This window comes from Typha latifolia, chromosome 4 (assembly GCF_019914945.1).
Source record: "Typha latifolia isolate L0001 chromosome 4, TyphaL0001v2, whole genome shotgun sequence".
NCBI classification, from domain to species: domain Eukaryota; kingdom Viridiplantae; phylum Streptophyta; class Magnoliopsida; order Poales; family Typhaceae; genus Typha; species Typha latifolia.
In genome coordinates, this window is record NC_133089.1 from 15724951 (window position 1) to 15738524 (window position 13574).

At 39.2% G+C, this 13574-nt stretch overlaps 2 protein-coding genes and 1 long non-coding RNA gene across 3 annotated transcripts; 1 reads left to right on the top strand and 2 right to left on the bottom strand.

Annotated features, from left to right (window-relative positions):
- Positions 1-770: 770 nt before the first annotated feature.
- On the bottom strand, positions 771-3017 carry LOC140786834 (putative pectinesterase/pectinesterase inhibitor 45). Its single transcript, XM_073135517.1, has 3 exons — positions 2472-3017; positions 1797-2374; positions 771-1669 (listed from the first exon to the last, which is right to left on the bottom strand). The coding sequence occupies exons 1-3, from the start codon at positions 2909-2911 to the stop codon at positions 975-977; spliced, it is 1713 nt and encodes a 570-aa protein (XP_072991618.1). The 5' UTR covers positions 2912-3017; the 3' UTR covers positions 771-974.
- Positions 3018-7231: 4214 nt separating this feature from the next.
- Positions 7232-9580, bottom strand: LOC140786028 (laccase-15-like). Its single transcript, XM_073134188.1, has 6 exons — positions 9467-9580; positions 9101-9252; positions 8787-9031; positions 8555-8680; positions 7524-8444; positions 7232-7362 (listed from the first exon to the last, which is right to left on the bottom strand). Exons 1-6 carry the CDS (start codon positions 9578-9580, stop codon positions 7232-7234), a joined length of 1689 nt encoding a protein of 562 aa, XP_072990289.1.
- A 1866-nt stretch (positions 9581-11446) lies between these two features.
- On the top strand, positions 11447-11944 carry LOC140787348 (uncharacterized). Its single transcript, XR_012108829.1, has 2 exons — positions 11447-11551; positions 11641-11944. It is a non-coding gene; the product is annotated as an uncharacterized lncRNA (long non-coding RNA).
- Positions 11945-13574: the final 1630 nt, after the last annotated feature.

The window sequence follows — 13574 nt, forward strand, 5'->3', positions numbered from 1 at the left end:
TGTGTACAGTAGAATTCTAATTAAGAGTCAATCTAATTCACTAATCACCCGTGGAAAATAAATTGGTGTGATCGATCACGCGACCAAGGCTTGTCTCAACGAACCTTTTTGGTTTCCGTATACTTGGGATGCCACAATATAATGGCAGGGATTTGGATTTTTATGAGACAATTCCGAAGGTATAAGGAATATCATGTGATGGTGGAGAGAGGATCTAGAAATTGGTCTGATATATTCCTTGATCTTATGGAGATAGAGATGATGGTGACACTGTTTCTTTTGAACCTAGCATGCATGCAAACATACGTACGTCCATGATCGATGTACGTGATTTGATCCATGTAAGAGTATTAATAGTGACTAAATCAAAGAAGTGATCGAGTAGAACAAGTACGTACATTAAGCATAGTTTTCTTTCTTTTGGGGCACTTTGGAAAAATTAATGCATCGAGTTAAAAAAAAATGACATTTGCTGAGCAAATTAAGTGGAGGCCTGGATATTGGATTCTCTACAGTCAAAGTGGTACTAATCATTTGTAACAAGGAACAAATATATCTCCTCGTATCCTTCTGAATATGTTGCTAATTGAGCTCTAAAAATATGGCTAGCTAACTCTTCTAGCCTATTATATCCGCGTTTTTTCAATCAATATTTTAGTTGGATTCCACTAAATAATAGTAGGACGTTGGCATAGAGTGTGCATCTTTCTTCTTCTTCTACCTAATATAAATTACGTTAATTATGACCGCCAAAAGGGTAATAGTAGAGATTATAAATGAATTCCTCATTCTCCTTTGAAGTAACAATATTAATTAATTAACAATTGCACACACTGAAATGTCGATGGTTTAATTTCTTCTCTTTCTCTTTCTCTTTCTCTCTTTGATCATCTCTTAACTCTTTCTCTACACCACCACCTTTGCAGGCCTGCATGCATGCATGCACGTAGCCACCACTATACGTTCCAACCTTCTCAATGCTTAAGCCCAAGGATACCGGGAACTCCAGTATACTTCAACCAGAGGTTTCCATTAATGAAGGGTGTCACTGTAAACTTCTGTGCCTCTCCCCTGCCTATCACATGAAACCCAGGCCAATTCACTCTCTTGCTCGTCCCGGCCCCGGGTCCCCGGTTGCCGTACTCAGCGTAATACAAAGTCTTCAGAGCGAAATCTCCGTCCCACGGCATCCACCCTGCCGGCTTGATCAGATCACCGATGAGGGACTCCATCACCACCGTCCTCGAATACTGCTTCCACGGCCTCCCGAGGTAGCTGGGGATCTTGAAGCGGTCGGGGAAGAGGCGACGGTCGGGCACGATGCGCGAGTTCTGGATGACGATGCCGCTAACCTGGTTGGCCTCCGTGCGGCCGTTGGCGGTGACGGTGTTCTGCTGGTTATCGAGGGGGCGGCGGACGAGGATGAGGCAGTTCTGGAACACGACGGCGGAGTTGCCGAAGATGAAGTCGACGGTGCCTGAGATGACACAGTTGCGGAAGAAGTGACGGCGCGCCTGGGAGTAGAGCGTGTCTTGGTAGCCGTCCATGCGGACGTTGAAGAAGGCGCAGTTGTCGCCCTGGACGCGGAGGGCGACCGCCTGGTGTCCTTGTGGCCCGGCCGTGTTGCTGAACCCCATGTACTTACAGATGAACCCAGAAGCCTCCGCAGCTGCGTATTAGTTTAAGCTTAAGCTTTCAGAGTAAATCAATAAATTAACATAGTATCAGAAGAGAACTTGATTTCTCAAACAGCTTAAACTTTCAAGAATAATTCATAAGTTAAAAGAGCAACTCACCAAAGGTGGCCGTATTGAAGGTGGCATAACCACCGGTGTTGCTTCTACTTCCAACAACCCTAGTCTTTTTAGGCCCATCACCATACATGTAAATGTTTGGCTTATCCTTAGTGATGAGAACATTCTCGTTGTAGACTCCTGCCTTCACGTATATCACATACCTCCCCTTGTTTTTCTTCGGGACTGCGTTAATGGCATCGTTGATGCTCTTAAAGTTTCCACTCCCATCCTTCGCCACCACCGCATTAGGCCTTAGCTTATGACTGTTGCCTGCCGCCAAGAGCTTTCGGTCGCCCGCCGAGAGCCACTTCGGGTACCCGGACTCGTCCATCTCGTAGACGGAATCCTCCCCGTGGCCGAGAAGCCGGCGTCGGGAGGCACTCTTGATCATCGGAAGGTTGAGGCTCTGCGCCAACGAGTTGAGGCTCGTGACTATGGCGAGCGCGTTGCTGCTGAGCTCCGTTGAGTTCTGGACGATGGTCTGCATCGCCGCCTTAAGCTGCGGGTCCTGGAAACCATCGACGCAGTTGTCTTGGAACGTCATAATGGCCGTGAGCCAATGTCTCAGGTCATCCGTCCTGTTATAATATATATAAAAAAATTCAATACCATCGTTCTTTTAAACATTTAATATTGATATTAGAGCATGAGATCCTAATTAGTTAACCGGATCACCTGTTCAGAAAGTTCTGGAGGTTCCCTGCCAACTCGAAGATCGACTTTAAGTCGGCGGCGGCATCTCCCAGAAGCTTCTTGCAGTCCTCGGACGCGTCCTTCGTTATCGAATCGTTGACTCCCTTGCCGACGTCCGACGACTTGCTTAGCGTGTCCTGGACCTCGTCGAGAGCGACCTTGATCACCGATTTGATTAGGTCAGCGGTATTAGTCGATCCATTGGTGGCGACGGTGAGGGTTTGCTCGCACGCCTTGCGGTAGAGAGTCGGGGCGCAGAAGGCGGCGATCGACTTGGTGGAGCTGAGGAGGGGGTCGCCGGAGGGCGCGGTGAAGTCGTCACCAATCTTGTGCGATGACCGGCTCACCATCGCGACTATGCCGACCACCGCCGCCACAAGGAGGATTGCCGAGGCGGAACCTATGAGGACCTTCTTCCCCATTGTGTGATCTAAATTAAATTATCCTCAAGATCGATCCACTTTATTAGATGCAATGGAGAGGAAGGGATAATATATAGAATATACCGGAGCCGGAGCCCCCCAAGAATATTGTTGTTAGCTGAGGAGGATAGGGGGTTAGAAGGGGAGGTTATATAGGAATAGAAGAGTGGCTTAGGATAAAGAAGTGGACACGACTCGTTTGGAAGTTGAGAGAAACGGTTAGAAATTGGCGGGTAATGGAGTGCTTTAGCTCTTTGACCTTATCTCCTATCTATTCATGGACCAGAGTTCCGGGTCTATGGGGCCTAATACTAGTAAACAAATTAATGGTGCTCTCACACACAAATGATTAACGCGTTAACACCCCTAAATTTGGCCTCTAATGAGAACTTTATTTAGGGTCTAATTGGAAAATTACTTCACAATTCTAATCGAATGTTTTCACTTAAACTGAAATAGATATTAGATCACTTCTTGTCCATAGCCTCTCCTTTTCCATTGTGTGATCACTCCCACGTCTATCATTTGAGCGTGAACATATAATTTTATATTTATATTTAATTTTTTTTCACTCTTTATTCAATGGTTATAAATTATATAAGACTTTATAACCAAAAGTGCATCACTTTCTAAGTGTAAAATAGTATGTTTATTTTCTTCCTTTTATGTATGTGATCTCATAAGTCAAAACAGAATTTCCCCGTTAATCTTAATTTTTGAAAATGATTAGGTCAATGCTCCTTAAAATAAATTAGTAGATCATAAAAGATTCAAAAAATCAGAAAAATATAATATTTTAGTAGTAAATTCATCGAATATCAGCTCTAATATTTTATGAGAAGATTTGAAATCATAAACCCTTATCATGGATTGGTAAGATATGACCACTAAATTAATGTGTCGTGTTTGTCAAATTTTAGGTTTTGATAGATCTATCGATAGTTTTATTTTAGTAGTTTATTTACATGTACTAAAACATATCCATTTTTAATTAAGTACCTTTCACGGCATCAAAATATGAACTTGATAACATGATTCGACGCAAGAAACAACCTCAATAAGCCTCGATTTTGTCACCTTCGACAACAATAGGATTTCGTTAGTTAGTGTGTAAATCGACCGTGGTGACATATGCATCTATAAACACATTAGCTTTCCACCTACCAAGCACAACATACAAGACATCTAGAGGCTAAAATGGAACACGATAGAAAATTAAATGCCACCAAGTCATGAAGCCAAAACACACCAAAACCTACTAAATGCTCATAGAGGCAAGTAATTAATTACCTCCGACCCACTAGTGCATCTTCACCACCCCCCAAATTAAACCTTTAATCTCGTAATTAAATTTGAACCCCAACCAAAGAAAAAAACAAAAAAAAGAAGAAGAAGAGAATAGCAACGCGTCAACGACGTCCTTCGATTTTCGAGTCGTGTCAGTGACCTCGAGCAACGAGAACCGGCACGTGTACTTCTCCTATAGTTTTTTCTTAAGGCCTTGTGCAGTTCCCTTCATGACTACTCTGAATATATATATATATATATATATATATATAGAGAGAGAGAGAGAGAGAGAGAGAGAGAGAGAGAGAGAGAGATTGGAATTTGGGAGGTGTGGAAATTGGGAGGTGCGGAAATGGGGACATTGGAGAGGCAGCCATCCATCGATAGCGAGCCACCAATGGTGGACATTGAGGAGCCACCAACCTTAAACCATCAGGAAATGAAACGTGCAAGGGTATATTATATATATATATATATAGACTCTATTCTATTTGTTACATATATTAATATTAGTTAGTTATGCGCATAACTTTACTAAAATTTGATGTTTATTATTCTTGCTTTTATTTTTATTTTTTTATTTCTTGCATGCCATGAAGTTGGGGAGAGGGTAACTCATGTTAATGCTCTTGTTTGAAGAATAATGGAGATGCAATTAAAAAAGGGCCTGTGGACTTATGATCCATCTATATGTTCTACTAGATGTAGTTGGCTAGTAATTTTCTAATTTAGGTGCATTGATGTTGTAGGAGGTAATGTCGTTTTCGAGTAGTTAATCAAACCGATCTTCGATTACGACAATTTATCATATCATTGTCGGATAATTTTTCTCTCGAACATTGTTGGAATTGATCGTTTACGACAAAAATAAGATTATATATTTAGATAGTTTCAACTTATGCATGCTATAGACTCTTATTTGTTATTCTTGATATTATAGGAATTTTATGACAATTTCTGATGCAACAATCAAACAGAGGGTTTATTATCTTTGGTGGTTGATGTAAATAAGTTGTTCCATGTTAGCAAATTGGACATAGTATTTTTCTTTGATAATAGTACTCATTGATAATCTTCAGTAAGTGTTCAATTTGGGTATAAGAATCTCACCATACAATATACACAATTTCAAAAGTGGAAGTCTATAGGCAAGTGCATGTAAGTCATAAATGACCTGGTATGTCAGAGTGATGCAACATGCTAATTTGGGTAGCACTAGAACATCTAGCTAGTTTTAGATAATTTTTCTTTGTGATGATAAATTCCTACTTTATTCTGATTGTGAAAATTTAGACCCATAAAAGAAAAGATTGGATCGTTGCATGTGAATTATATATAATATGTATGTATGTAGATATTAAATGACTTTAATTTATATGCTTAAGTAATATGTTTAAGTGATGTCAAAATATAAAAAAAAAAAATCTTCAATAGGAGGAGGCCATGCGCATACTGAAAACCTTGGGTCCGGAGGAGGCTCTAAAGTACTTCACCCAGGTAATGAATGCTCTCTGACTTGGAAGTTCCCATTGTTCTGCAAAGTGCTAAAATATAATCAAAATTTGAATTACTTGACAAACTAATACTTACATTCATGATCATGGAGGTATGAAATTAGACAGAAAAAATTTAACTATATATATATATATGTTCATATAATTCCAGAGTTGTTCGCTTATTTGCTGGTTTTTAATGACTGTTAGGGTTTAAAGCTGAAGGCTGACAAGGTTAATGAAGCAAAGACTGTGGACGTGGCAAACACAGCAAAGTTGGATGAAGAAAGCAAGCCCACAGAAAATTCCGCAGTGATCTTCTCTCCTCCTCCTCCTCCTCCTGCGACTGAGTTAGAGGAATAGCTTCGGCTCCCTTTTGGCTTTGTACTGCTAGTCATGTAATGGGTCGTCTACTTTTGAGAGCTAGTTGCGAGCTAGCATTATGTTAAACAAATAAGAACGATTCACATACAACATTTGAAGTACTCCTTTGCAGTTTTATCTTAAATTTTGAGTAAATATAGGTACTGCGTGCATGTGGAACGAGCTATGATAATATAATAAAACTCAAGTACCTTAACTCATGACCTGGCTAGCTAGATGTTGGATGACACCCAGAGTTCCCCCAAACACTTCACTAGGGCTGAGGAATTTTATAAAGATCTAGTGAAGTAATTTGAGGGAAACCCTAGTGGACAACCAACCATGGGCCTCCATCAAATCCTATATATATATATGAGTGGAGTTGAGCCTTAATGAAGTGTATGAGGGAACTCCTGAGGACAATCAACTTCCTCTTTGGTTTTGCTCAATGACATCTCCCATGGAGGTCTTATTATAGTAGGGTTTACACTAGTGTAACCAAGATGAGCAACCTTGTACCTAGCCGCATTTGTAGCCAAGGTGGAGGACATGGAATATTGTAGATTGATTGATCCTTTTGTCACTGTCAACCCTCTCAGAGATATCATGCAAAGGAACATGGACAAGTAGGAGAGAATGGCTTATCACATCTGCACCATATATTCAATCATACGTATGCCTTCCATCGCCACACAAGATCGCATTCGGGCGATTAGCGAAGATGCGCAGAGCGATATCATTCGTTAGATATGCCACGATCCATCATTCTTGGTTTCAGAGGAATAATTCATGCATCAAATATTCTTACCCTTTTTGCGATACCAAAGGATGGCAACAATTAGCTTTGTGACCACTAAGGGTGATTCACTGATTCTTCTATCATACATGAGGTGAGAAAGGTGTCTAGGTTCAACGAATGTAGTAGCTGTCCATAAACTTTAGAATGTATTTTCTAAGCATAGAATAATACGATGTGTCTACCATATATAATCTTATATACGTACATTCTCTTATATAAAGAAATTAATATAACGTACTTCATTGACAACCACTTGAATCAAACCAAATCAAAGCGCGTCGAAATTGAAAAGAAAAACAATTGAATTGCTTCCTTAGACTTCCAAAATTAGTTGTTGTAAAGCTAAATTAGAGATACACTTAAAATCCAATTGCTTCTTTAGCAAGGGGGCATGTAAGATGGGCGAGATAACATCCTCTCTGATGGAGAGATTCCATTCTTCACTATGAATGCCGTCGTCATTCCCCACGTAAGATGGCGTTCCAAGTGGCAGTGCAAGTACCATACACCTATATATATATATACAGAGAGAGAGAGAGAGAGAGAGAGAGAGAGAGAGAGATACATAAATATCATATATATAACATAAAGTTTAGCAATATATAAAATACGCCTAAGAGCGAGGAATTTGGGAAACCAAAAAAAAAAAAAACTACATCATGAAACTTACCGGGATTATTTGCCCTGAATCTGATAGCCACCCAACCATTCCTTGGAACTTCCACTGTATTCTTCTTAGGAGGATCCACATAATTATACCCAAGAGGATCTCTTTTCCGATCAAAATTCCCAAATCCTCTCCCCATCACGTAGAAACTATACCCATGCAAGTGCAACGGATGGTCCTCGGCCAACACTAGTGAAGTCCCTTGGAATACAATCTCAACCCTAGCCCCATAATTCAATACCCTAACCCTAGTCCCCATGCTCGGCACGAGCAACCTCGTCGGTTGATCATCCGCCGTGAAGTTATAATACAACGGCGGTTTACTCGGGAAAGTGGTGGTAAAAAACCCCTTCGTGTGATAGTAGTAAGCTTCAAGTATGTCCACCTTAGGGAACTCAAAGCTATTGTTGTTCAAGCTTGCTTTAAGGATTGTGCCATTCTTGATGCTGTTCACCGATACCGTGATGTACATGCGTTGATCGATGTCTTTCGGGACGTTGACTGGGTAGTTTTTATCCGCTAAGCTTCGTAATTTTACGTCAAATTTTGTGGCGGCATCGGTGTCGTTGTAGTACGGAAGGTAAGGCAAAGATGGAGAGGAAGAGGAGGTGTGGTGGTTTGTGTTGTAGTGTAAGATGGCCGTGGTGGTGTTAGGGTTGAAGTCCGTGGGCTGATAGCTAAAGCTTCTGGCTGCCATGTAGTAGAGCTCGTTAGGATTTTTGTTAGCTTCTAATAGAAGGTCCATGCTTTCTCCTGGAGCTATCATGATGAAGTCAGTGGTGAAGGGTTTAGTGTAGCTGCCGTCAGAGCCGACGACAGTGAGCCGGTGGCGAGAGATGGAGAAGAACACGCCATTGCTCAATCCTGCATTGATTACTCGAAGGAGGTATCTTTTGCCATGATCTACTTGCATTCTAAAAGTACCTAAGAAGAAGGAAAAACAGTAGTACAAATATTAGAAGTATATTATTTCCCAAGTCCTCTCTCAATCTCTCAAAAGAGAGAGATGGAAAAAAAATAACCTTGTCAACTACCTGACTTGGAACAAGGGTATTGATGACCAGGTTGACCATTAATAGTCCACGCATCTGAAACTGGAATCGATAGACCCTTTAATGTGTTCTCATATATCTCCCTCATATCCAGCTTCCACCACTCTCCTGCAGGACCCCAAAAAAAAAGTTGCTCGTAAAAAAGTAACACTAATATAGAAGACATTTAAGTTTCTTATATGAAGGTAATAATTAAGTTACACTAACTAAGTACCAAGTATAAGGATAAATTCATTATGGAAGTTTGGAAATGGGTAAGAGGAAGTAGCATTCGGATAGACTACGATTGCTCCATGTACAGTTGCTCGAGTCCAATCGCTATGTGCATGCCACCAAATCGTTCCTTCTTCTGAGGAGAGAGTAAGCACGTAGATAAACTTATTCCCAGGTCTTATCGGGCACTGCGTGATGTACTCAGGACCATCCGACCACGGATTCCGAGGCTGTTTAACTCCATGCCTGCACTTAGAATGTTTTTAATTCGATCTTCTAATTGGAATTCGAGTAGGAGAAAGAAAGTATAACTACCAGTGTAGCGTGATATTATCGTGTGCATGGTTCTTAACTTTGACGATTATTGTATCCCCTTTGCTACCGTACAAGGTTGGACCAGGAAATTGCCCGTTGATGGTCAAGATGTGTTTGGTTTGGCAAAGTCGAGTGTAAGGCGTTGATCTCACCTACATAAGCAGTATATTTTAATTTCTTTTTAGTAATATTTATATTTTTGAGCCCCATGTCTAATTTGGATTTTATAGTCAAGAAACATCATCAAGGTGTATCAAAGATCGATAGAACATATCGTCAAAATTAAATTTGATTTTTTTGAAAAATCAAACTCTCGTGCAGTCTATGTAAAATGTAATTAACCCACCAAAGATTAGATCTACTTACATTGAACACATATTTGTGCGTCTCGCACCAAATCGAGCCAAAAAGGAGACCCTGCAACAAAACAAGCTTCAAGAATACTTCACCTCGCAATTCACTACTTCTCCGTGGCCCCATTTCTTGCAACACTACCACAAGCTTCTCTCTTACGTACTGCAATCTTTTTGACTTATTGGCCCTTATTTATAAAGTCCTTTGGGTCAAATTAATTTAATCGAGTTATAGTGCGAGCTCTGGCTCAACAACTTCCTAAGTTTGAGTGAGTAAATTGTAGTCGAACCTAACAAGTTTCCAGTTTTAAGTACTAGTGTCAAGTGGGTAGAGATAACTCCATGCATTTAAAGCTCCATCCCTATTGTTCCTGTCCATTTGTCATTTGTAGTAGTGGCATGCGCACTTTGGCTACATTGGTGTCTATCTGCTACTCAAGGAACGTTAGGTGCTTAACCAACTAGAAATTGCATCAAATTTGTAAACCTATCCCAGTCTTGTCTGCTACTAGGATAGCTGTGTCTCCTCTCCTTCCATAAGAGCTTTCACTAGTTGACATGACCTCTCTCTCTCTCTTGGTGTGTGCATATATATATATGTTACTTGATTCAATCAAAAGCTCTATTCTTTTCAATTCGATTCACTTGAGTACTACCAAGATAACACAGTGAAGCATGACACTCATTAAATTACAAGTGACTGGTAGGCATCATTATTTCTGACTTTTTCTAATTTCAGTAGCTATACAATATGATACATTCCTTGAGTGGCAATATATATTATTTTCTTCCTACCGAATCAACTTAATGTAGCTAAACATTGCTTTAGGTCAAGATGACACAATAAAGCTAGCAATTGATGAAAAAGGAATACATAGATCTTCTTTTACAAACTAAGCATGGAGTTTTGCCAACTTTTATCTCATTTTTTAATCAATCTCTCAACAAACAGGAGAGCTTATTCTACCCATATCTTAATTAGAACTCATGCAGGAAGTCTTCTCTATCCCCCAATAGGTATCTGGGTCCGTCTAACTAAATGGTGATTGAGACAATTATGACAATAAAATTTATTTCTACACCTAGAAGCTTTTATGACTTAGAATTTTGACCTAATTAACAACAAAGATTAGATATGTAATCAATTGACTTCTATAATACAGCTATATATCTCCTGACTGGTATATATCTCAGTTAGGTGAGACGCTCCCTCACTGAGATGTTGGGAGTACTTAATCTTTCATTAGATATACCGTCAATTAAGGTGGCCTCTAGTGGCAAAATATGGGTAATATGAAACTTTCTGTTCTTCTTGCAACAAGTGACGAGGAGTTTATACAGAATTTGCAAGATGACCCAGGATGCCTAGACTGTAACAACGGTGATCAGCTTTATATTTTGAGGATGGTCGGCTCCATGTTTAATGCACAGAGGCGTCGAGAAAACGATAAAATAAAACTTTAATCCATGGATTCACTAATGAACCTCAAGAAGAGAACAATGCCAAGTTGACCTAATTCCTTCATTTGTCAAACTGCGCATAGGATTTTTGTTTCTAGATAGCTCATTGCTTGGTCAACCTCTCAACAAACAAGCAGGACAGCTCATTATATTCTACCCACACAAACGTCCCCAGTAATTAGCCAAGAACGTGTAACAACTAATTTTGGTGTCAATATATTAATTCAACTCAAACCCTACTAGCCAAGAAGCATTCTTGAATTTAGACCTAACAACTGGTCAGTCGGATTCTCGCGACGGGGATGTAGTAGTTGAGTTCACATATATATATATATATATATACTTGGATCGAAACGTTCTAAAACTAAATAATAAGGTCGTACTAATTCTAACTTAAAATAAGAGAATTTTATACAGAACTTTATATATTGTCCGAAAAATAATAGACAATAATTAAGGTCATATGTCTCATTGCATCCGAACAACCGATCGATTTCGTCGCTATAAATACTCGTGGTGCAATGGTTACCATACATAAGAAGAAAAGAGCAGTACGTCGTAGTAGTATAGCATGGAGAAAGGAGATCAAAGCTCAACTGATCCAAAGTCTACTACTTCGACAAAAGATAATGGAAATGTAAACTCTCTCTCTCTCTCTCTCTCACTCTCTCTCTAAGATTTTCATCTACTTATCTCATTCCATTACGTATTGATTCTAACGTGCAGACAGACGCTGGTATTACGAGCCAAGGAACCCAGACCAAGACGCCGGTACCTGAAACATCTAAAGCAAGAGAGGGGAAAACTGAAAACGATAACGATGACAACAACTCCATGGCAAAAGCCTCGTCAACTTAGTTCCTCTCGTCCGTAATAAGATGTGATCAATAAAAGCTTCGATTGTTTTAGTATATTTGTCTTTTGTTGTTTTACTTGCTATAATTTATTATCATAGTTGTAGTGTAATGGGTATTATGGGGTCTGTGCATGTATCTCTTAAAATAATTTAATTTCTCTTTTCGAGTTCATATATGTCAATAACTTCTTGTATATATATAGGACATGAGGGTCTTTTGAGAAAGTGTCGTTACTCGGCCATCAAATCTCTCAGCCTACGAATTAAGAAGCCTACCAATATATAAACATATATATACAAAAAATGAACTATGATCTTATCATAGTCCACCAAATATAATTGAGCAAAGGATACTATTCGTCACATTTGTTAAGGAATACTGCCTTTTTTATAAGAAAATTCGCAACATGCAGCTCAAAATGTAAATACAAAAAATGGGGTATGGATCACCATATATTCATAAGCTCAAAGTAACTTAATAGAAATTGTTGAAAATATTTCAATTTGGTTTATCTCTTCTCTTAATTTTAGAGTTAGAAACGGAATGCGAAAAAGATGTGCATACTATGACCATGTAATTTTGTAAGCCTATTTTGTAAATAGATGGAACTCATATACCCCCGAGAATTGGCTGGGCAAAAATAAATTAGTTGTGGTAAGAGAAGTACCCAAGACTTGTTCATGTAGTTGGCTAAGAAGGACGACAATTTGAATGGTGTCATATTGCAACCGACCCACCGATCATAAATACTCGTGCAATGGTACTTAATTAAACATAGTATTAGTAGAAAGGATGAAGACAGAAGTAGATCAAAAGAAAATAATGGCGGAATCCATCTCAACTGCTTATCGTTGTTGCTTGCCCATGGCTACTATTCCTCCAGAAAAAGAGATTAATGGAAATGGAATTACTGTACACGTCTCTCTCTCTCTCTCTCTCATTGCACTATATATGTATTGGTTGATTCTAACGTGCAGATCAAAGACAAGAAATCATCTGGCCCAGATAAAGGAACTCAAAATGATAGCAGCAGCAACAACAATAACAATAACGATAACAACATCAAATTCCCGACAAATTCAGCAGTGCCTACTGCGCCACCTCCAAATGAAGGACCGCCACCCCAGCACAACTGGGAACCATCTCAATCAGAGAAGGGAAATTTAGAGTGATTACTTACGATAACAACATGACAAACTCTCCGAGAGAAGAAGATGTGATCAATGAAGATAAAGAAAGAAAGAAAGAAAAAATTTACTAGAGTGGTTTTTCCTTTTTATAGTTATAGTTGTTGTAATATTTGTTACCTATAAACACCTATGGTTAAGTGTCCTTTTAGTACCTCTTTTGTATTATTTTACTGTCCAGTGTCCATATATAAACAGCACATGCATGCGAAGTCCACGTTGACCGAGTGCTCATAACACAGTGGGTGATCGAGTTGTCCGAGTTTTCCACAAGGAAAAACGAGAATGGCTGCGTTGACTGAGTTTTCCACAAGGAAAAAAGAGAACCACAACTAAGTAAATTCAACTACGGCTCTTCCTCTATGATCTTCCATTAGAATAAGTAAAAGAATGAGGTTAAAGTATGTAGATCTTAAAACTCTACTCAAAATCCATATCCACCTCGTCCATAATTCTGTGATTAAGGATCGATATATTACATATTTACGTATTCTTTGACTTTCTTCCTCTTGACTGTAATTTTAATCTCAAGGAATATAATTGTCAAATTAAAAAGATTTATTTTTGGATAAAATTAAAAGATTTAACTTTGACATAACCATTCGACATATTATAA